Source organism: Chenopodium album, chromosome 10 (genome assembly GCF_948465745.1).
Source record: "Chenopodium album chromosome 10, dcCheAlbu1.1, whole genome shotgun sequence".
In the NCBI taxonomy this organism is placed as follows: Eukaryota; Viridiplantae; Streptophyta; class Magnoliopsida; order Caryophyllales; family Amaranthaceae; genus Chenopodium; species Chenopodium album.
Genome location: NC_137843.1, coordinates 61205344 through 61227230, shown reverse-complemented (window position 1 = coordinate 61227230; position 21887 = coordinate 61205344). Strand labels below are relative to the sequence as shown.

Below are 21887 nucleotides of genomic sequence, written 5' to 3'. Positions count from 1 at the left end.
ACAATGAAGTCTTCCATTAAGTGAAGAGTCACTGTGTAGGGGGAATAATGCGCACATAGTATGTGGTTTAATAACTAGTAGTATTTCTCGTCAAAATAAATACTAGTAAATAAATACTTAACTAGTAGTATTAGTCAATTGTAAATAGTTTACACACAAAAATCATATGAGCATATATGGCCCAGTTGATAACTGCATCCTTTGGAATGGTTCATGTCCCGTTGACAAATTGTTTTATTCGAGTTGGATTTGATTTGATCATATTCGAGTCAATTGTAAATAGTTTACATACAAGAATCATGAAATATCAAATAGTCCCTCCATTACTTAATTTTAATCACGTTTTTTAACATGTTCAATGCTCAGCATTAACCCTTGTTATTTTTTACTATCTTATTACTCTGTAGTAAATATGTTTTAAGTTTTGAAGTTTAGAACCTATACATTGAGTCAATCTAATCTAACAATCATTTCAAATGTATGTAATAACTTGTTTCTAATATTACTCCCTCTGTCTCTCAATTATATCTTGACTTTTTTTTTGTGAGACAATAACTGTCTAGATAGGAAAAAAAATTTAAAGACAAGAGGAGTAGTCAACATATTCAGTCAAAAACTTTAAAAGACACTATTCCTCACAATCATAAATAGTGCAAATGTTGCGATTATAAAAGAACGGAGGTTGTATAAATTATTGCAGAGTGCGGCTGCCTGCCAGCAGCACCAGGCCTCCTTTCTTTTTGGAGCCATCCACCAAGCCAATTATTACCATTACAGTTAACTATAACCTCTTTTACAACAATTTAAACTACCTTTGATGTGAACTTTCCCTCTTTCTGGTACCCATGAACCCCTTAACAGTGCACCAGCTAATAAATTTTAATACAAAAGAGACGTATTTCAGCCACAATTGCTGCCTTTTTCTCTCTGGATCCTTCTCCTACCTTTATACACGAGATCTACCTGGGCCATATGCTCATATATGCTTCCTTTCCATTTCTGGTTGGGTCACAAGATGTTTCTTTTTCAATTTTCTCATCAATCTGTCTACATGGCAATCGCGCACCACTTCTGTTGTCATTGCATATATATGTAGACATTTAAGAATATATATATGATTCAGAAACAGGTATTTCCCTTCCAAACATAGCTTACCAGCTTGCAAAAGTAAAAATTAATTAGAACACTTCGTTTACTACAAAAAACTTCTGAATCTTGAGCATAAAGAATAATTTTGACTCTTGAGCACCGCATACTGAAGCATGTGGGTGTGGCTTTCCTGCATAAGAACATTCTTCAAGCGTTTTTGCACAGACGAGCTGAGAATTGATCACGGTAGCAGCTATGACAGCGTGTTTTCCAATGATATTTTACCGTCTCTTGGAGCTCGAATCAACCAAGCTGTCAAGCTCAATAAATATGTCATCTCACCATTCAATCCTCGCTACAGGTGAGATAACAAAGTAGGATTGAACATTAAAGCATACACTCTACTCTATCAAGGTTTTTGACATAACATACTTCACTGCTGTCATCTTTCTGTAAAATTCTATCAGTTGTCATGAGAGTTAAGTGAAAAGGTTCAAACTTTCAGGGCATGGGAGATGCTGCTAATAATCCTGGTTGTGTATTCAGCATGGATCTGTCCGTTTGAGTTTGCATTCCTCGTATACAAACAGGATGCACTCTTCATCATTGATCACGTCGTGAATGGTTTTTTCGCAATTGATATAGTTCTCACCTTCTTTGTTGCATATATTGATCGTAGAACTTACTTACTAATCGATGATCATAAAAAAATTGCAATCAGGTTAGTATAATATTATGCAGCAGTTCGGATTCCATCCCTTCTAGATACTAAAGTTGGACTTAAAAAGTTTTCTAATTTTTTTTATAGGTACCTGTCAACTTGGTTTATTTTTGATGTCTGTTCAACAGCACCACTTCAGACGCTTAGCCTTCTCTTTACAGACCACAACGGCGGACTAGGTTTTAAAGCACTTAACATGCTTCGACTCTGGAGACTTCGGAGGGTCAGCTCCCTCTTTGCAAGGTCTGTAATCAAACTCTAAATGAACTGATGAAGTAAAACTCTGGATGATACGACAGTCTTACAGTACTCAGTAATTTTTTGCAAGAGTACCAGACTGATTTGTGTTTTTAATGAAAAGTTTTAGTTACGACTTTTTACTTTTCTGAAGGGTAACTTTTAGTACCATCTTATACTTCTTATTTGATTACTACGAGACAGTTTCACCTAAGACTTGCTATGATTATTTACCATCTCCAGGCTCGAGAAAGATATCCACTTCAACTACTTTTGGACCCGCTGCACCAAACTTGTCGCAGTAAGCCATCATGAACTCCGCTTACCATTTCTATAGTCAACTTAATTGTAATAATTGTTAACTTTAATAAGTAAGTGGTATCTTTTCTTTTGACTTCTATTGAATTACAGGTAACATTATTTGCTGTTCATTATGCTGGATGCTTCTATTACCTGATAGCAGACAAATACCCTGATCCAACTAAAACTTGGATTGGTGCAGTGAACCCGAACTTTAAATCACAGGGCGTGTGGAAGAGATACATTGCCTCACTATACTGGTCTATTGTGACACTAACAACCACTGGCTATGGTGACCTGCATGCTGAAAACACTATCGAGATGCTGTTTGACATCTTCTACATGCTTTTTAATCTAGGACTCACGTCGTACATCATTGGAAACATGACAAACCTAGTTGTTCACTGGACAAGTCGCACCAGAAATTTTGTGAGTGGCTCAATATAGCTAGATATATATAAGTTTTTATTAGAATTAGATAATATGAACAAATGCTCATGATTAATGGTTCTGCAGAGAGATACAGTCAGAGCTTGTACAGAATTCGCAGCACGCAACCAACTTCCTCCCAGAATACAGGACCAAATGCTGTCACATGTATGTCTGAAGTTCAAAACTGAAGGGTTAAAACAGCAACAGACCTTAAACAGTCTGCCCAAAGCTCTCCGATCCAGCATTGCACAACATCTTTTCTTTCCCGTTGTTCAGAAAGTTCAACTTTTCTGTGGAGTTTCTCAAAAATTTCTCTTGCAACTTGTAAGACCTCTTCCTGCTTGACAAACTTCAAAGCTGTTCTTATTTTCCAATCAGTATACGAGTATATGCTTACTTTCTGCTGTACTCTTGGCCAAGGCTGATACTACACTGCAATCTATATTGCGTTACATATGCCATTTCAGCCTATTTCCCCTGATTTTCCTAGTATACAGGTTTCGGAAATGGAGGCTGAATACTTTCCACCTAAAGAAGATGTGATTTTACAAAATGAAACGCCTATGGATATATACATTCTCGTATCTGGTGCAGTGGTAAAGCTTTATTGTTTCAAGCACTTTAACAAGCTAACAATTAACCAAATCATCAGAAAGACTTGTAAACTGATGAAATGTTATCTTTTATTTAGGACATGGTGTCACACATTAATGGGCGTAATCAGGTAATTATGCGGTCAATTTAACAGAGACAGTATGCAAGGAAATCAATTTTTCAGTCTAACAGCGAAAATTATACTTTGTACTCAGGTTGTTCAGAAGCTACTTGAAGGGGAAATATTTGGAGAGATTGGGGTTCTATGTAACAAGCCTCAGCCATTCACTGTCCGGACTTCAGAACTGTCTCAGATATTAAGGTTAAATAGAACTTCATTTACAAATATTATTCAAGCAAACGAAGCAGATGGACACATCATCATGAGCCATCTATTTACGGTAATTCTTCCAACATTAGTAAATGAGCAAGCCTAATTGATATTCCCTTCATTCTCATACAAGTAAATTCCAAGATTATTTGTTAGATGATACTCTGTAAATGAAATTATAGATGGGATTTTTGCCTGTTTTATTCTGCAGAAACTAAAACATCTAGCAAGCCAAGGTTTGTTGGAGCAGCAAGACATTGAGGAATATACTTATAGGGAGCGGTTTAATAGCCAACATAAATGTATTACATGCTTAAAAGATGAAATTGAACCCCAATTTCCTGAATATCTCACAATGCACAAAGGATGGAATGCTACATACAAGGTGGAAACTCAAGGATATGATGATTCAGTCACATGTGGGTGTGGTATGAAGGCAGCATCAGAAAACTTGAGATCAAACAACTATGTAGAACATCCTGGAGCAGCGATTACAAATGTTAACAAGATTAGGGTGATCATTCACATGCAGTCGCAAAGCGACAGTATGGAAGAGAAACAGTTTGGCAAACTGATAGTCCTGCCAGATAGCATTGAAGAGCTGTTCAATATTGCAGGTACCAGCCAGTCCCTACTCAAAGATGCTCTGGGCCGTGCCGGGTTGTGCCTCGTACCAGGCCCACGTGCTTTGGGATTAGTTAGGCTCAGTCCAAAAGTTTCGTGCCGGGCCAAAGTTTTAAAAATGGCGGCCTGTGCACGGCCCACGTGCCGGGCTTGCGTGACTAAGAAAAATTGCATTGATTTTAGACAGGCTTGGCCTTGCCATGCCTTATCGTCGTGCCTTATCGTGCTTCTCCCAAATAAAGGCGGTTCACGGCCCACACGCACATTACCATGCTGTGCTTTTTTTTCTTTTTTTTTTCTTTTTTTTTATTTTTTTTGTGTTGGGCCGTACCGGGCTTCAGTGCCAGATCTATCCATACTCGTTGACAATCAAGAGAACCTCATTTTTTCCTACACATTGTTCAATTCTTCGATTGTGTGTTTCTGTTGACAAATTCAACCCTTTTGAACTGCAGGCCAGAAGTTCAGGCGATGCTTCACAAAAATTATCAGTACAGAAAATGCAGAAATTGAAGACATTGGTGTGATCAGAGATGGAGACCATCTAATTTTCGTGCAATATCACTGAAAAGAATTGGGTGTAATTTAGTTGTACAGGTAGAGTTTAGACCTTCCATACAATTTTGAAAGGAGGCTAACAATTATTCCATATGGCCGGAATTAATTGTTACTCCGCAGTGTACGTAATTTAAACTAGTAATGCGAAAACTTTTTTTTGGCAGCTGAGGCCCAACTTAATCCAAATGGAAAGTACGAAAGTATGTCATTTATGTAAGAGTTTTTCAAAGGCATTGAATTTGAAGGATTATTGAAACTCGAAAGCAGGGTAGAATGGTAGATCATACAATGAGGTATATGCAGTGGCTTCCTCTGTATTTGAGGAACCACATTCTATAATTTTATTTATTGTCTTTCATACTACATTCATTGGTATGCTTGGTAAAGATATTTTATAGGCTCGTTTTCTCCAAAAAAAAAAAAAAAGGCTGTCGTGCTTCATGTCAAGTCTGATTACCTCGTGGGTCGTAGCAGCCTAGGCCCATAGTTATGTGTTGTGGACCTTATGCTAGAACATTCAAAAGGGTGGTCCAGCCAGGTTCGAGTTCACATGTCTATCATCTTATCATCACGTACACGTCATTCTTTACCAATAAAAATGTGGCCCTAACTATACCTCAAATCTTAGGATTATTTTATTCGACTATGGTCCTATTTTGCAAAAGTAGCGGTAGCGGGTATCTTTTAGCGATCGAGTATCGGGTAGCTGTTAAGGTAGCAAGTAGCAGACAATTAGTAGTGGGTAGAGGTTAGTTGTCAAAGTAACGGTTGATAGTATAAGTGTTTGGTAAAAGTAGCGGTTGCAACATTAAAATATATCAAAATTTATATAAATATTGTTTAAAAAGTAATAAAAATTTGTCAAACGCCACCAGCTACTTCTAAACGCTACTATTTTTAACATTTGAGAAAAGCTACCTAAACATTACTTCTATCGCTAATCACTACTAAAATCGCTACCTTGCCAAACACTCTCAAATTTTTTCCAATAGTGTTTTAACTGGTCAAAACGCTAACCGCTATTTCAAACGCTAGTACCAAACAGGGTCTATATGTGGGTCATATCATGTGAGAGTAGTTTTCTAAAAAAATAAAAATAAAATATAGGTAGTATATAGGAAGCATGTTATGTGAGAGTAAGAGGGAAAAATGACTGGATAAGAGGACCTTCACCCCTGAGGCCCTGACTCTCTGAACCCTCCTTTGAAAATATTTGAATCCTTAATCTCAAGAAATCTGAGATCCAACTAAATAAACAAAGTATAGTATCATATTATGCCACTTAAAGGGCTTGATCATGCCTAGTGTTATACTCCCACGTGTTTTTTAAGTACCCATTATGACTTCCTCACTATTTACATACATACTTGACCAATATATGTATTTTGTACAAAAAAATCAACTACAATTATATGGGTAATTGTTTCAGTATATAGTTTTTTAAACATTAACTTATTAATAATCAGAGATAGTATAGGTCAAAATTCAGTATTTTGTTCAATTAGGACACTGAAAAAGACAGGGAGGGTATAACTTATACTTCATATCTAATTATTTGGTGCATACTTGGCCCTTTAAATTGTCTTAAATCGGCTTTTGAATCTTATTTTGGATTTTATTAATAATCATATACGGAATAAGTAATTATTGATTCTATTAATAATCATGTACTTTTACATATTTAATATATAACTGTGAAATTAATGGACCACATAAATTCATGTGTTGGATTTGTATCTCAAAAACATAAATATTTTTTTTAAAAGAAAGCTTCCTCTAATAGTTTAAATATCATTTAATCCAAACAACTCAATTACTGCTTCTATCAATGCGAATCATAACCAACAATCCAACACTACTCGTATGTACATACTTAAAACGTGAAAACGATTTTCCTTTTAAGTGTTACTCCCTTCGTTTTTAAATACTTGTTTCACTTTTTATTTTCGGCCGTTTTTAAATTTTTGCTCCATTTTCTTATTTAGAAAGGTTTTACAATATTTAATTAATTTCTCTTACTTAACAGACCCACCATGAATCATATTTTATTAATTTTACTCTACTACTCTTGTTTTTTACAATTTTTTATTTTTCGCCATCTCACTACCTCCATATTTTATTAGTTTCTCTAATTTCTCTTAAAACTTCACATGGAAAAATGGAGTAAGTATTTAAAAACAGAGTGAGTAATAAATAAAAGTCTTTCCTTATTATATTCTACTCCGATCCGTATGAAGTTATATTTTGTAGAAATTAATCATGTATCTAATCCACATCGTGTAAGAGATTCAGTTCTTTTAGTCCTCCCGACAAAATATAGACAAAAGATTCAATTAAACATTCTACTATATTATAATAATATGAGCAATCGAGCGCCGCAAATTTAATCTCTAATACGATATCATGAAGTATTAATTTAAGTAAACATTTGCGTAGATCAGACATTATTATCAAATTCGATTCTTCTTGTCATGTAGCTGTTAGATCCACTAATGTAACAGCGCAACATAATAACATATTACAATATACTTTTTTTTAATTTTTTTTTATTCCACCCGCTTCACTCTTTGGGCTAATTTGTATTCGGGAATCAGTTTTAAATGGGTAGGTTCCAGTCCTCTCTCAATTGTTATTACGATAGATCGTACACGAGTCTTAGCCGTCCTACCTACAAAGTGTAGTCTCAATCACCAGTCAACAACAATATAATTTTAATAAGCATCTTGCTAACGAGCGCCCCGAGGCGTTAGATAATGAATAATTATATTGGTTGAAATGATATTAAGTTAGGAATGCATGACAAAATCACGCGTCATTCGGTGTAATTAATGTTAATTTTACTTTTATATTTCCACTTTTAATTCTTTTATCTAACGCCCCGAGTACGCTCATTAGTTTTTGCCTTTTAATAAGAGTAGTATATAGTCCACTATAATAATACAACTAATAACAATAATCTAGAAAGTACGGAGTAGTAGAAAGTAGGATAATGACGACACAGTAAACAAAATAATCATGATATTATTAATTTCTTAATAAAACAAGATTTTCCTCCTGTAAAGCAAGATTTCCAAAAATAAATATCCAACAAAGCATCTAAAAAAAAGATACTTCCGTAAATAGTAAAAAAGTCACGTGGTTCACGCGTTTACGCGGAAAAAACCTAACAGTTGAATGACGGAAAAAGGGAAACAGCCGTTAGAAGTGAGTGTGTAACTACCAACTCACCAAACGTGTGGGAAAGTTTACTTAATTAGTAAGTGAAAAATAAATTAAAAATTAAAAAAGAGAAAAGTGCTTTGAGTAGTCAATTCTTAAAGCTACGTTTTGTTGTCTTATGATCTAGAGTTTCTAGAAGGGACGATAATGTTTTTTATTTCGTTTTTGGAAATTTAAGGAGGTGGCAAACCGTGTGATTTCGTGAGTGTGTAAAATTAGTGACTCATTGGTCTTACTCGTTCTAATAAGAATGGTTTGTCATTGGTTCGTCATGTTCTAATTTGGTTGATCATTATTCATTCATGCCTTCATGGTCTACTGGTCTAGTTAAGTAAACCTTAGGAATTGTTCCGTCTCTTTATATTTGTCTCATATTTCTCTAAACGGCGTTTCTTTAAAATTGCTTCATTATTTTTCCATTTACAAGGTTATGTAAATTTTAACGAACTGTTAAATAAGTAGTATATACGAAGTAATTTATTGGGGTTAAGCAATAGACACAATAAATAAATATAAACAGTAGACTAAAATATGGGTGTTATTTTGATATGTCTAGAAATATGGTCACGTACCTTGTTCATGCTTGTCTTAATGGCTACTGGTCATTTGAGACTATATACATACGGTGCTTGTTTAATTTAGTGTGCAAATTGATCAACTTTGTCCGTAACAATCAAATCTAGTGAGTTAAAGTTGGTCAAATTATTTATTCAATAGGTTGAAGAGCTAGTAATTTTATTTTACCATGTGGAAAAAAAAAAAAAAGACACTAGTCTAGTTTTATTTGTTGTGCGTGAGACATCAAACATTATTAATCACATATAAATAAGAAATTACGAGTATCACAAAATAAGTAATACTATTACTTTAGCTATGTTACTTCCTTTATTCTTAAGATATTATGTATTCCTTTGATTATGGTATCAAGGTTATGTTACCCTTATTCTTTATTTCATCATTCACTGCCATAAATATAAAAGGACGTAATCGACCAATCAATTGACTTAATACAACTTTAAAGTAATAGAAATAAAATAGCGAATCAAAAACAACAACAAGATTATAAGATTTTTGCCACACTACCATCTATAAATATAACTAAAGTAATTACCGTTGATGTTATTACTTTTCACATGTCGACTTCTTATAAATAATTTTCCCGCCAAAACTAATAATGACATCATTATTATTTTTTTCAACATAAATTAAAATTTGAAAATGGTAATTTAATTATACATTTTCCTAACATATTTTATATTTAAATTGACTAATTATGTAATATCCATTGGAGAAATTAAAGTAAGGTCGGACTATTTCATTTTCTTATAAACATTATCTTTTTCTGCTACTCCGTATATTTTATGCAGATATATGATTGGGGTTTCCACTCTTTATTAATTTATCAATTTATTAGATTTTGCTTTAATTGTTGTGCTACATACATATTACACACAAACAGGCTAAAAAATATTATTAAAATTGTAAAATAATGTTAAAAATTGTGCATTGTACGAGCCTAATTTAGTGATAATGGATAACCCAAATTCTACATGGACCTCAAATAAAGACCAATACACAAAAGGCCAAAGAATTTTTTTTTTTTTTTGAAAAAGCAATGAAAATCTCTTAAACTACTGTTAAAACAAAAATAATACTTGTAACAATAAAACAACAACAACAACAACAAACAACAAAAAAAAAAGAGGGGGGGGGGGGGGTTTCTAGAACTAACTCCAGCCTCTAACTACACATGGTCACCTAAGAGGCTAAGAATCATCCATTTCGAATCAAAACTTTATGTAGCTTTCAAAGAAAAGAAAAATATCTTAAGTTAATGATACAAGAACAAAGGTCCTACTAGTGCACAACATCACTCGCTCAATCACCTTTATTTCTCTCATTCTCTGTATCCTACTTCTTTAGTATATGTCATCTAGCCGCAGCATAGCGTCAGTCCTACTCTTTCTATTTCATTTTTAACTTGTAAAAATTTAAAAGTACTCCTCCTACCTAAATGCTTATTTCTGGCATTTATTTCTCGCATAATAAAAAGAAATAAGCATTTAATTAAGGGATGGAGGGAGTAATATGTTTTCAAAAGATAAATAAAAGAAACAAACTTCAATTCATTTTATTTTAGTCGGGTGAGTTGGTATTAATATGACATATATATATATATATATATATATATATATATATATATATATATATATATATATATATATATATATATATATATATATATATATATATATATATACACCGGCTAAAATGATTTTTTTTGACAGATAAATTGGGTTGGAGGGAATATAAGATGTCTCCATTCTTAAAAATCGATCATAGTGTTTAACATACTCGATATTTATAATCTGTAATACATCCTTACACACAAATGAAAACCTCTTAAGTGACCATATAAATTTAGTGGTTCTAGAATTGCAAAACTATTGTTATAGGATCATTTCAACCTCTAATCTTTCAAGAACACTTGATCAATCACAAATCAATTCAGAATAGCATTCACCAAAAATCCAAAAATAAATGTAGCTTTCAACGAAAATGAAGTATCTTAATCTATGATACAAAAGGCCTTATAAGATTTTTGTCATTTTGCACGATCATATAGTATTTATTACGAAGTAATATCTCTTATAAACCTGTAATGCATTCACACACATAGATTATTGACAATAAAATTATACAATTATATACTTTTGATTAATCATCTAATTCTAGTAGTTGGAAATTTTTGTTACCATATGTCCATAACTCCATATTATAAAATTTGTTGGTCCAAGATAATTTCCAACCTCCACTTTTGAGGTTTTCCTCTGGTCAAGTCATCCACTAGACAGTCTAGACTATATACAATTATTCACTAAGGGTCTGTTCTGATTAACTGAACTGAGTTGAACTGAACTTATTGGAGCTGAAATGAACTGAATATTTTAAGAAAGAAGGAAATTAAGAAATGAACTAAACTTATTAGAGCTGAACTGAACTAAACTAAAATGAAAATAAGTTGAACAGAACAAGCCCTAAAACTTCATGCAGCTTTCAAAGAAAAGAAAACAACTTAAAATATAATGCAAGAGCTAGGTCTTACTAGAGCACTACACGTCAACACTTACACCCTTTTTGTTCTGTATATTACTTCCTCTGTTTTTTATAGTTGACATCTTTCTAGTATCACGCCTGTCAACGCATGTTTTAACGATTAATATCTCTAATTATCAACATTATAAAATTATAAAAAGTGGATATTATTAAAATATACATTGAAACGATTCAAACAAAACCCCACATGTATATGTTTTATCGTATCTATGAACCCCAAAAGCATGTTGTGTGAGTAATGTAAAAGTCAAACGATGTCAACTAAAAAAAACGGAGAAAGTATTACTCTACTATTAGTACGGTGTCAACTAAATATATATATTGACAACAGTAAAAAAAGGAGGCTAGCTCCCAACAAACTCGATTCTACAATTAAAACAAGGACAGGGTTTAGCTCTCTAACCATACTAAGTACTAACACAAGAACTATACCGGGGAATATGGGGGTTTACTCTACTATTAGTACGGAGTATATTGGAGCATGTTCTGTATAGTTTATTTTGATTTGGATTCTTCGGTAAAGTTATTACTTTCTTCGTTTTATAGTTGACAAGTTTCCCTTTTTATTTGGTAAGTTTCTTAATGTATAGTTCCATCTCTGGATCAAACCACATTCCTTCCTAGATATTTTTACCATTACTTAAACAACTTTAGATTGATTTGTAGTGTGGTAGGCAGGGGGTATTATTATTATTATTACTACTACTAACTTATACTCCCGTTTTTTGTCAAGTGCCTCATAGTAACATGCGTGAATAGTGTCAAATTTGTTAATGGGGCACTTTAAAAAAACGAAGGGAAGTGTAATAACTCTTGATACACCTCCTTAAAATGTGTGCATAAATAAAGTGTGTCAGCTAATTAATAAGAAATAAAGGTTGTTAAGATAAATTTATACAAATTAAAGTAATTTTAGACAAGTCATTTAGATGATGTAAGTTTGACACACTTACAAGTTTAAACAAGTGCATCAGACTAATAAAAGATAAGTTTTTTTTTTTTAAAAAAGAAAAATGCACTAGTAGTTAGCAACATATATACTACGTATGATGAATCAGTCTCAAACAAAAAGTCATTGTTTTTTAACGATTGTGGCGTACATATCCATTTAACTTTTAAATATATCAATATACACAGATCGCCTATGAAAAAAGAATTTTAAATCAATCTTCTAATTTTAGTGGTCAAAAAAATTAATTCTGGAATAAAATGTCCAAAAACTTTTCCAGCCTCTAAATTTTCATGATCACCTTAAAAACCATGCATCATCATGCATCGGGGGAATATCTTTCATAAAAAAGTTCATACACCATTCAATGAAAATAAAAATGTCCTAATCCATGATATGGACTACGGAGTACAATAGTTCCTACCCACGAGTATGCAACACAGACTCACAGCAGTATAGCAATATGTGCACAAATAACAGTCTCTAGTTCAATTACTCATTTCCAAAAAAAATAAAGGGATTTTCTCTTTGAACCAATCAAAACACACCACCAATTAAAAAAAGTCTCTTTTATAAGGGATATTTTACAATGTAGTCTATTGATATTTTATTTTTGAAGTCAAATAGTCACTCTTCAGATATTTCCTTGACTAAAAGACAGCTACTAAATAAAACAGCTACTCTTATTGGTTAGTGAAGAAAACTTTTTCCATCGCTTTATGGCCCCACATAAATTAGGAATTAGTTTCGTAAAAAAAATAAAAACAAATGAAGAATTAGTTAAGCATTTGACAAATGTCACTTGTTCACTTGATGTACCCAAATTTCCATGGCCCACAACACAATATGCCAAAAACAAGTGGGCCCATAACAAAAATTATTTTGAAACATGAGTAAAAAAAACAAGTCCGCAGTAAAAATTACAACAAGGAAAATGTTAAGGGCTATATATAAGTAATAAATTTATATTTGAAAATCGTAAAAAGTTAAAAAATCATAAAATATAAACACTAATTACACTGATTTATGCGTGTTTTTATCATGAATTTTTAATTTTATACAATTTTTAAGAGTGTATTTAATATTTATATATAACCCTTAAGATTACATATAGCATTATCCAAATTATAACTTATATAGTATTCACGACCTGAAATATAGAGAATCATCGTCTTTTTCAATCTATTTACACTAACCATTAAATCACTAATTATACCACTTATATGAATCATATCCTACATTTTTAAACGGTTTATTCCCAAAATATATATGTCACCATTAATTATAATTGACCCATGCCTTCTTTTATTATTTTTAATTATTATTTATTATTTGCTGTTTGAGGAAAGACCCATCACTTTTCTTAGCAAGTTGTATATACGTAAGTATAAATAGCACCCAATTACGGCTTTATGTTGTCCAACAATAACACAAAACAACTGCAAAAGAAAAATAGAAGCACAAAAAAAAAAAAAAAAAAAAACAGAAAAAGAAAAAGAAAAAGCTAAAGGAGAAAAAAAAAAGTAGTACTTGACATACTCGTATATACTCATCAAACAAGTTATCCTAATGAACATGTCTTACAGTAACCAAGGATCTTCATCCGACGGCGGCATGAGCCCCAACTCTACTGAAGAAGAGGGGCTCATGCTCGCCTCTGCCTACCCGAAGAAACGGGCAGGCAGAAAGAAGTTTACGGAGACTCGACACCCCGTTTACCGTGGGATCCGGCAACGGAACAACGGTAAATGGGTGTGCGAGGTCCGTGAGCCTAACAAGAAGACCCGTATATGGCTGGGCACCTTTCCTACTGCCGAGATGGCTGCCAGAGCTCATGACGTGGCAGCAATGGCCCTCCGTGGTCGTTCCGGTGCTTGTCTCAACTTTGCTGACTCTGTTTGGCGGCTCCCTGTCCCTGCATCCTCCGATACCAAGGACATTCAGCGCGCAGCCGCTGAGGCTGCCGAGGCATTCCGCCCTCAACTTCCGCCTGTTGAAGAACAACAGGCGGTGGATGAGAAGGCGGAAGAGGTAGCTCAATCGTCAACTACTACCACAATGGACAACACTAACGAGACGAACAACATGAGTTTTAGTAATAATGAGAATGGGATGTATATGGATTACGATACAGAGTTTGAAACCCCTGGATTAATAGCTGATATGTATCATGGAATGGGGATGCTTCCGCCTCCAAATATGACTTGCTGGAATGAGACCACTTATGAAGAAGATGATATGGCTAATGGAACTGCTGATTTGCCATTGTGGAGTTACTCTATTTAGAAACTACTCCATTCATTCTTAGTCAATAAACTTTTAGGATAATTTCAGAATCTATAAAAAATATTTTAATTTTTGTATCTTAAAATTTACAAGTAGAACAGAGTACTACTACTATGCTCGCATCATTTTTGGTTAGTTAGCCGTTACCGATTGTTTTTTTTTGGTTGGTACAGGTGGTATGCAAGTATTGTTATTTAGAGTGGGAAAATTTAAATAAAATTGAATTTAGAAATGTACTTTGTTAGTTGCTTTGGAGAAACAGAGCACAGCTGACTGGCTGAGTGAGTAGTATTACTAAAAATAGAAGTATGTTTGTAACGTGTAGTACTAAGATCATGTACTACTTTCTTAATTGACGATGATTCGTCTCTTTATTGGTTTAATTTGGTTGTATCTTGTCTAACTTTAGGGAGTAATACACTATTTTCAAGGAAGAACATGTTCATATAAAATAAGAGGGAAATTTAAAAACAGAGCAAATTATTAATTTATGTTTGTTATATTGTTATTCCTCAATATGTGATGGGATGGTATTATGGAAATGCTACTTTGTTGTTTAAAATGGTGTTATTAATGAGGAAGAAGGAGAGTAAATTTTGTGGTATGGATAACATCGTTGACTGTGTAGCAAATGCGTCACTGATAATTCACAATTCTAATGTAAGTGTGTGATATTGTACCTATTTTAATTTTTTTTTTCATAATTATGTGTCACACTTTATACCTAGAAAAGATTCGTTTGTTTTAAAAAAAAAAAATAATATAGTCAAACACCTTCGTATAATAATCCGATAGAAAAAGTAAAAAAAGAGTAAAAAGCCAGATAGATAGATAGATAACCTTTTCCATGTAAGCACATCAATAGATTCTCCAAGCAGAACCAACATAATTTGTTTTGTCATAACTTATCTCATAAGTTATCAATATAATAAAACCACGAAGGATACACAAGTAGGATAACACTGTACTTGGCTATACAATCCTTTTACTTGGCTGAAAATCAAAGGGTTCATTTATCAATCATTCACTAATATAGGCGAACAAGTATATTCGGTAATGGGTACTACTAGTAGTGAGACTATTAGAGGCTTAGAGCATTTCCATCCACAAATAAAATTTCACTTTTGGACCCACATTTCAAAGCGAGTTTCTTTCAACCACATGTTCACACGTTGATGGGCCCCACTCATGTTATCTTCTTTTTTTTTTTGTTTTACAATTTCTCATGTTATCTTCATGTCAACCTACATCACACACGAATCTCACACTAAACCACTTTAAAAACCCAAACAAGAAAAGAAAAAAAAACAAACAGTAAATGCAAAAACCACTTGTTAAGCTGTTATTCATCCATGGCAACTCCGCCGTCATCTCCGCCGTCATCACCGCCGTCACCGTCGTTGCTAATCTCACAAACTTCGAAACTTCTTAATTTTAAGCCCAAGCCCAAACTCAAGGCCCAATTCAGTTGTAAAGCGTCGATTAAGGCTCCGCCACCCGGGTTCGATTTCCGATCATCACAAATTTTTTCGGATTCTCGGGCCGTAATTTCGGGGGCCCACCCGGAGCTATTGGATTTGGTTGATATGGGGAGTTTGGTTTTGGTCCAGAAGAATCAGTTTGGGCCTGTACCATCTTGGCGGGCTGAGTTTGTTGAGCCCGATGAGATTTGGTTGGTGGGTACTAGTCATATTGATGAGGGTTCTTCTTTGGATGTTGAGCGGGTTGTTCGGGCTATTCGGCCCGATAATGTCGTCGTTGAGCTTTGTCGTAGCAGGCAAGTCTTCTAGCTTTTTGGTTATAAGACTTAAAGTTCCGATGATTTTACTTTTTAGAATTTTAGTTAGTAGTTTGAGATTCTAACATTCTGTTAAAAGAAATTGTTTTTTTGGGTGTTTTAAGTGTGGGGGTGACGTAGACGGGATTTGATCTTCGGTCATACGTGTTGTCCTGTTACCTAGGGATGTCAATGGGGCGGGGCGGGGCGGATGTTGGCCTTCCCATCCCCATCCCCACCTAATATTTTCATCCCCATCCCCATCCCCATCCCCGCGGCGGGTCCAATTTTCATCCCCATCCCCGCCCCACCGGGTACAACTCCAAAACCATCCCCGCCCTACCCCCCACTTGGATATCCATCCCCACCTTATCCCCACCAAAGACCCGCCTAATCCCCACCCAAGATCCACCTAATCTCCGTATCTCAAATAAACAATCGTACATAATTAATACGAATTATAAAATAAAACATTCTACACACATTTTTGTGTTATAATATTAGTGTCATACAAAGTATTATAATTAATATTGTATTTCACGTAATTATTTATAAATAGTATAAAAGTATGTAATTTTACTTTAAAAGATATATAGATGTGGGTATGAGGTGGGGATGGGGTGGGTATGAAGTGGGGCAAGTGGGGCGGGGCGGGGATGGGGCGGGTACAACTTAAAATCCACCCCCGCCCCATCACCCATGGCGGGTATGGTTTTTATCCCCATCCCCGCCCCACCACCCGCCAAACCGAGACCCATCCCCGCCCCACTGGGGCGGGGATGGGGCGGGTCTCCTACTTGACCCGCCCCACTGACATCCCTACTGTTACCTTATTAACTGATTAACTGATTAACTGAGCCGATTGACATCCATGGCTAAACATTTTTCGTATATGTTATTATGATTTGTAATCAAGTTAAAAATTATCAAATTAATCATATGAATTATTAATTTGAACTTTATAAAGTAAAATCCAGGATTAGCAGGATTTACAACATGATAATTCTGGTGAATTGGAATAATATTTATCTAGAAAAATAAAAACCAACACTCCGTATCAAAATTCTCTTTTATTTGTATGTGTGGATGGTGGAGTTAATAATATGAGTTAGATCCTGGAATGAATTAACAGAAACCTGAAAATTAATTAATAAAAAGATGGTGGACTTTAAATAATTCCAAGCTGAATAATTAGCCTTAATTGTAGATAATTTGACTATGTGTCTAGGGTAGCATCGACGAAGCTTAATCATGAGATTGAGTCATAGAAGCTGTGTGATGATGACTAATTTGTGTGATAGAAGGATAAAATAAAATATCATTCATACAACTTAATATGTTCATAGAAAAATTCCTGTTTGATTGAAAGATCAAAGTTTGGAGCCTTTATTCAAATTTGAGGGTATCCAAGAAAAAAAAATGGGGTTAATTGGAAGGCAATATTTCGAAAAAAGAGAGGGGTCCGGCTTGTTTTATAAAGATCGTAAGTATTTTTTTGTGTGCTCTCTTGTCTACATTGGAGTTATGTGAAGTTCAAGGTCATTATTTTGTATTTGGTTGAACTACTTGTATATGCTAATCTACCAAAATGTGTTTTAGCAAAGTTATAAGAAAGATTATTAAAGGGTGTATTATAATGCTTGAGAGTGTACATTACTCAGTACACTAGAGTTGCAATACTAAGACTTCAGTTGCCCCTAGATTCCACTATATATTCACCTCAGACATCCCATGTAAACGAGATCAAACACAAAATCGGATATAGGAAAATGGCACAAGGCAATTTGGTGGAGCTTTCTTTGGACAAGTATGACACACGAATACTATTTTGTTAGAGATAAAACTTTGCATGACAATTATGTGGTCTAGGCATCAAGCTTGCTATAATGCTCCTTACTGTGTTTCGATAAAGCATGGTAGTCCTTTGAGACATGAATTTTAAAATGCTACGAAGTCTATAGGAGCAGAATTCTAGTAGCTTGAATATGCAGATACAGTTTTCACATTGCAATACTAGAGGCTTCAGCAGAACCTGTATCAGAGATGATCACAGGTTGATACTTAGAGTTGCACCTTGTACCTTATTTTCCGACTGACACTATCCTGAATGATGCAGAATTTTAATAAAGGTTCACATGACAACTATTTTCTTGATTGAAGTTACAAGTTATGGTTCAAGAAGGAATGTATAGCATTTTAGATTATTTAATGCTCTTTTCTAATTCTAAATTCTTGCCAAGGTTCAAACTTCTGGACTCTACTCTGAGGACAAATACAGTATAAATTTCTGGATATGCTTTTTTGTCATGAACAATCTAACTAAATCAAGATATGAAACTAATTTTGTTAGGATTTAGGGGCTCCGAATCCAATATGTAACTTGGTTTGATGTCAATACATTAATTTAAAGCCTTTTAAATTCGTGCATTACAAACTACTTTAATGAAAAACCTCTTGTTGCTGTAATGGCAGTTTTATGTGATGTTTGTCGATCACTTTCTCATAAACCTTTCTTCTTAGTCTCGTGTTGCTGTAATGGCGCTTTATTTTAATATCGTAATGTCAAGTATTGGCTATGGAATTGATACCTCTATCCTTGTTGTGTCATGTTGACATGGTGTGGAACTAGAAATGCCAAGTTGGAGTAAAATACAATGTAGAAATAAATGATTGTGGCTGTAGAGAATTAGGTGTTATCCTCTTACAAGTATATGTGAATATTTGTGTGTTATATCTTCATTCCATGGCTTAACCTTAATTATTACAGACTTTCATCTTCAGAGCTGGGATAATGTACTCCAGCAGCAATCAGCCAAAAGCAGAGCTGAAGTCCAACATGTTTTCCTTAAGTGGTGCTGGATTTTTCGGTGCTGTTAGTCGTAGCATAAACTTGGGTAAGAGATATGTGAAGTGTGCTTCATTTGAACTTGGTGGCGTTGTGGGCCTGCGTGGCTGATCAGTGGTATTTTCTAATTTCTTATGATAGGGGGACAAACTGCTTTGGCATTAAGGCTATTGTTGGCCATCTTTTCTTCCAAAATTTCTTCGGATGTTGACAGGCCTTTTGGAGATGAGGTAGTCAACTTGCAAAGGTTAACTTTAATTTGGACCCAGGAAGTCATCTGATTGACTGAGATAATATACTTTGTCTGCAGTTTCGTGCTGCTCGGATGGTGTCTGAAGAAATTGGTGCACAGATAGTGTTGGGGGATCGGCCCATTGAAATTACTGTAAGTCTTATGCAATTTCTAACCTGTAATTGCACAGTTTTGGCTTCAACAGTTTCAATTGATGAGGCACTATTAGGCTCATTTTGGGATTATGTTCTGTTTGTCATATGTATATCTGAAGTCCTTATTATTGCAGCTTGAGAGGGCGTGGAATTCACTGAAATGGGCCGAAAAATTAAGCTTAGTGAGCTCAGTTATCCGTGGAATCACATCTTCATCCGAGACTTCCACAGCCAATGTGAAGGTCCTCGCTACTTCATTGTTTTAATGTGGGCTATACATTATTCTAAATTTTGTACAATGACCCTTAACAAACAACATTCAACCATCTGGATTATAAGGCCATTCCTTTCATACTGTACTCTCTTATTACTAAGTGTCTCGCTTAATTTTCAAGTATTGATTGATTACAGGAATCGGGTACTGATGACAACCCTTACCAGCTTTACGAGAAACTTAGCTCTGCTTACCCTTCCCTTGTACAGCCGCTTATACTTGAACGTGACACGGTAATGGTCTCATTTCTCTTAAGTTCTTTACTCACAAGAGTACATTTTTTAACCTGATTATTGTGCGATGAATATCTTGATACTATGATCAATACAAAGAGTCCAGAATCGCTGATTATTCAAGGTTCTTTTTCTCTTTTTATATACTAACTTGAAAGTTCACATTTACAGTACCTAGCATGGTCTCTAAAACGGAGCAAAGCTGTAAATAACTGTAAGAGAGTGGTGGGAGTAGTAGGAAAGGGTCACTTGAATGGAGTGATATACGCGCTGATTTCAGATCTGGGAGATCTACGCTTTCGCGACTTAGCTGGGAATAGATCTGGTGCTAATGTTCCTAATGCTTGGATCAATAAAATTCTTAAAGATTTGGCAAGGGATACATTGATTGGTGTTCTTTTGTGGGCATTATATGAGCAACTGAAGTCTGGTTTCTGAGTAGGCTGATTCTGCAGTTTTAGGTCCAATCATTGTAATTGTATAGTACGAGTATATAATTTGATTGTAACTCGTGTTCTCTTATTGTCGAACCCTATGTTGTCCACATATGGGTCATTTTGTATAGACTCTCCTCATTGGATAGGCCATGATTTTCAATATGAGCTTGTTGAAACACTCATAATACTACACAAATGTTTAACATTATTTATTCTATGGAATTTGGTTATCATTAGGTTTTTTTTTTTCGAACTTATCTTATATTATAAGGAGTATGAACTAAATATTCTTGAAATAAATAAAAAAAAAGTTGAAAAGAATACAACTTCTACTATTACAATAGAAAAAAGTTTTTTTTATTTATTTTTTATTTTTTATATGCACCTGTTGATTGCACCAAAATACTCACGTGATAAGAAAAAAAAAACTGAAGTAACGACCGTTAATATTGAATGACTACTACCAAATAAAAAATAAATAAATAAATAAATGATTCGAAAGAAAATGAGTATTTAATTTGGTGTGTAGAAAATCAAAAATGGAAATTGAGCAATTAATTTAAAACTTTAAAAAAGACAAATGGTGAAATTTAAAATATTTGTAAAAGTTCAAATAATATAAACATAATTCGATCTCAAATTTTTGGGTATTATCCTCTAAAATTCGAACTAACAAGCAAGTTATATTTATTAATTTTTTGAAGCAACAAGCTTAACAAATTTAGCATCCACCTAAAGTCCTATATATGTAACAACATGCATGCATGTATGTTTCAAATGTACGTACTATTTTTTTCTTCTTCTTACCTTAATTTTTTTTAAAAGTAATTTTCATTTTCCACTAATTGTTTGCAATTTTGGCATATTACATTTATCAATTAAATGACAATTTACATAACCAAATGCAAATTAATTTTTAACATATTTATTTATTTTTGTTTAAAGTTATGTCGAACACCTTTTTTCTTTTCTCTCCTAAAAAAAAACTTTTTCTTTACACTATTGTTTTTAATGTCAATCCCCTTTATTTTTCCTTCTCTCCTTACTTTTTTCTTTACTCTCCCTAAAAAAATAACTTTTTTTCTTTGCTATAAATACTTAACAAACACAACCAAAAAACAAAGATGGTGAGTTCACTGAGTTGAATTAGAGTTTAATAAGGAGTTTTATTGAGTTGACACCGCTTTCAAACCCACGGAAATAACATACCACTCTTAGAAAATACCCCCAAGTAATTATTTTAGACTTTACTATACATATAACAAATGGCATAATATGCACAATATAAATAATATTTCATATAAATAATCTAAATCTAGTCACAAAGAGTAACTAACCGTTCAAAATCATTAAAGTGTTTGAATTATTGTTGAAATGCACATATATTAAAGTAATTAGCCACTTTTTAGATTCATTTTCTAACATACATAATTTTCCTACAAATTTTAAAATGTTAAATTTAATTTGTTTGATTGAA

At 33.8% G+C, this 21887-nt stretch overlaps 2 protein-coding genes and 1 pseudogene across 3 annotated transcripts; all 3 read left to right on the top strand.

Moving 5' to 3' along the window:
- Nucleotides 1–1099: 1099 nt before the first annotated feature.
- LOC145564462 (potassium channel KAT3-like) lies at nt 1100–5149 on the top strand. 2 transcript variants are annotated; one of them, XM_081624771.1, is made up of 12 exons: nt 1100–1450; nt 1595–1810; nt 1898–2053; nt 2291–2348; nt 2459–2776; nt 2864–3103; nt 3277–3375; nt 3471–3503; nt 3589–3774; nt 3916–4321; nt 4784–4925; nt 5051–5149. In XM_081624771.1, exons 1-11 carry the CDS (start codon nt 1263–1265, stop codon nt 4894–4896), a joined length of 2013 nt encoding a protein of 670 aa, XP_081480897.1. In that variant the 5' UTR covers nt 1100–1262; the 3' UTR covers nt 4897–4925; nt 5051–5149. The 2 variants fall into 2 exon arrangements, with proteins under 2 accessions (XP_081480897.1, XP_081480896.1); XM_081624770.1 differs by having other exon boundaries at nt 4784–5149.
- Nucleotides 5150–13713: 8564 nt separating this feature from the next.
- On the top strand, nt 13714–14457 carry LOC145564461 (dehydration-responsive element-binding protein 1A pseudogene; annotated as a pseudogene).
- Nucleotides 14458–15747: 1290 nt separating this feature from the next.
- LOC145564460 (uncharacterized) lies at nt 15748–20632 on the top strand. The gene is made up of 7 exons (XM_081624769.1): nt 15748–16234; nt 19016–19128; nt 19221–19309; nt 19390–19464; nt 19601–19708; nt 19878–19973; nt 20145–20632. The coding sequence occupies exons 1-7, from the start codon at nt 15810–15812 to the stop codon at nt 20409–20411; spliced, it is 1173 nt and encodes a 390-aa protein (XP_081480895.1). The 5' UTR covers nt 15748–15809; the 3' UTR covers nt 20412–20632.
- The last annotated feature ends 1255 nt before the right edge of the window (nt 20633–21887 follow it).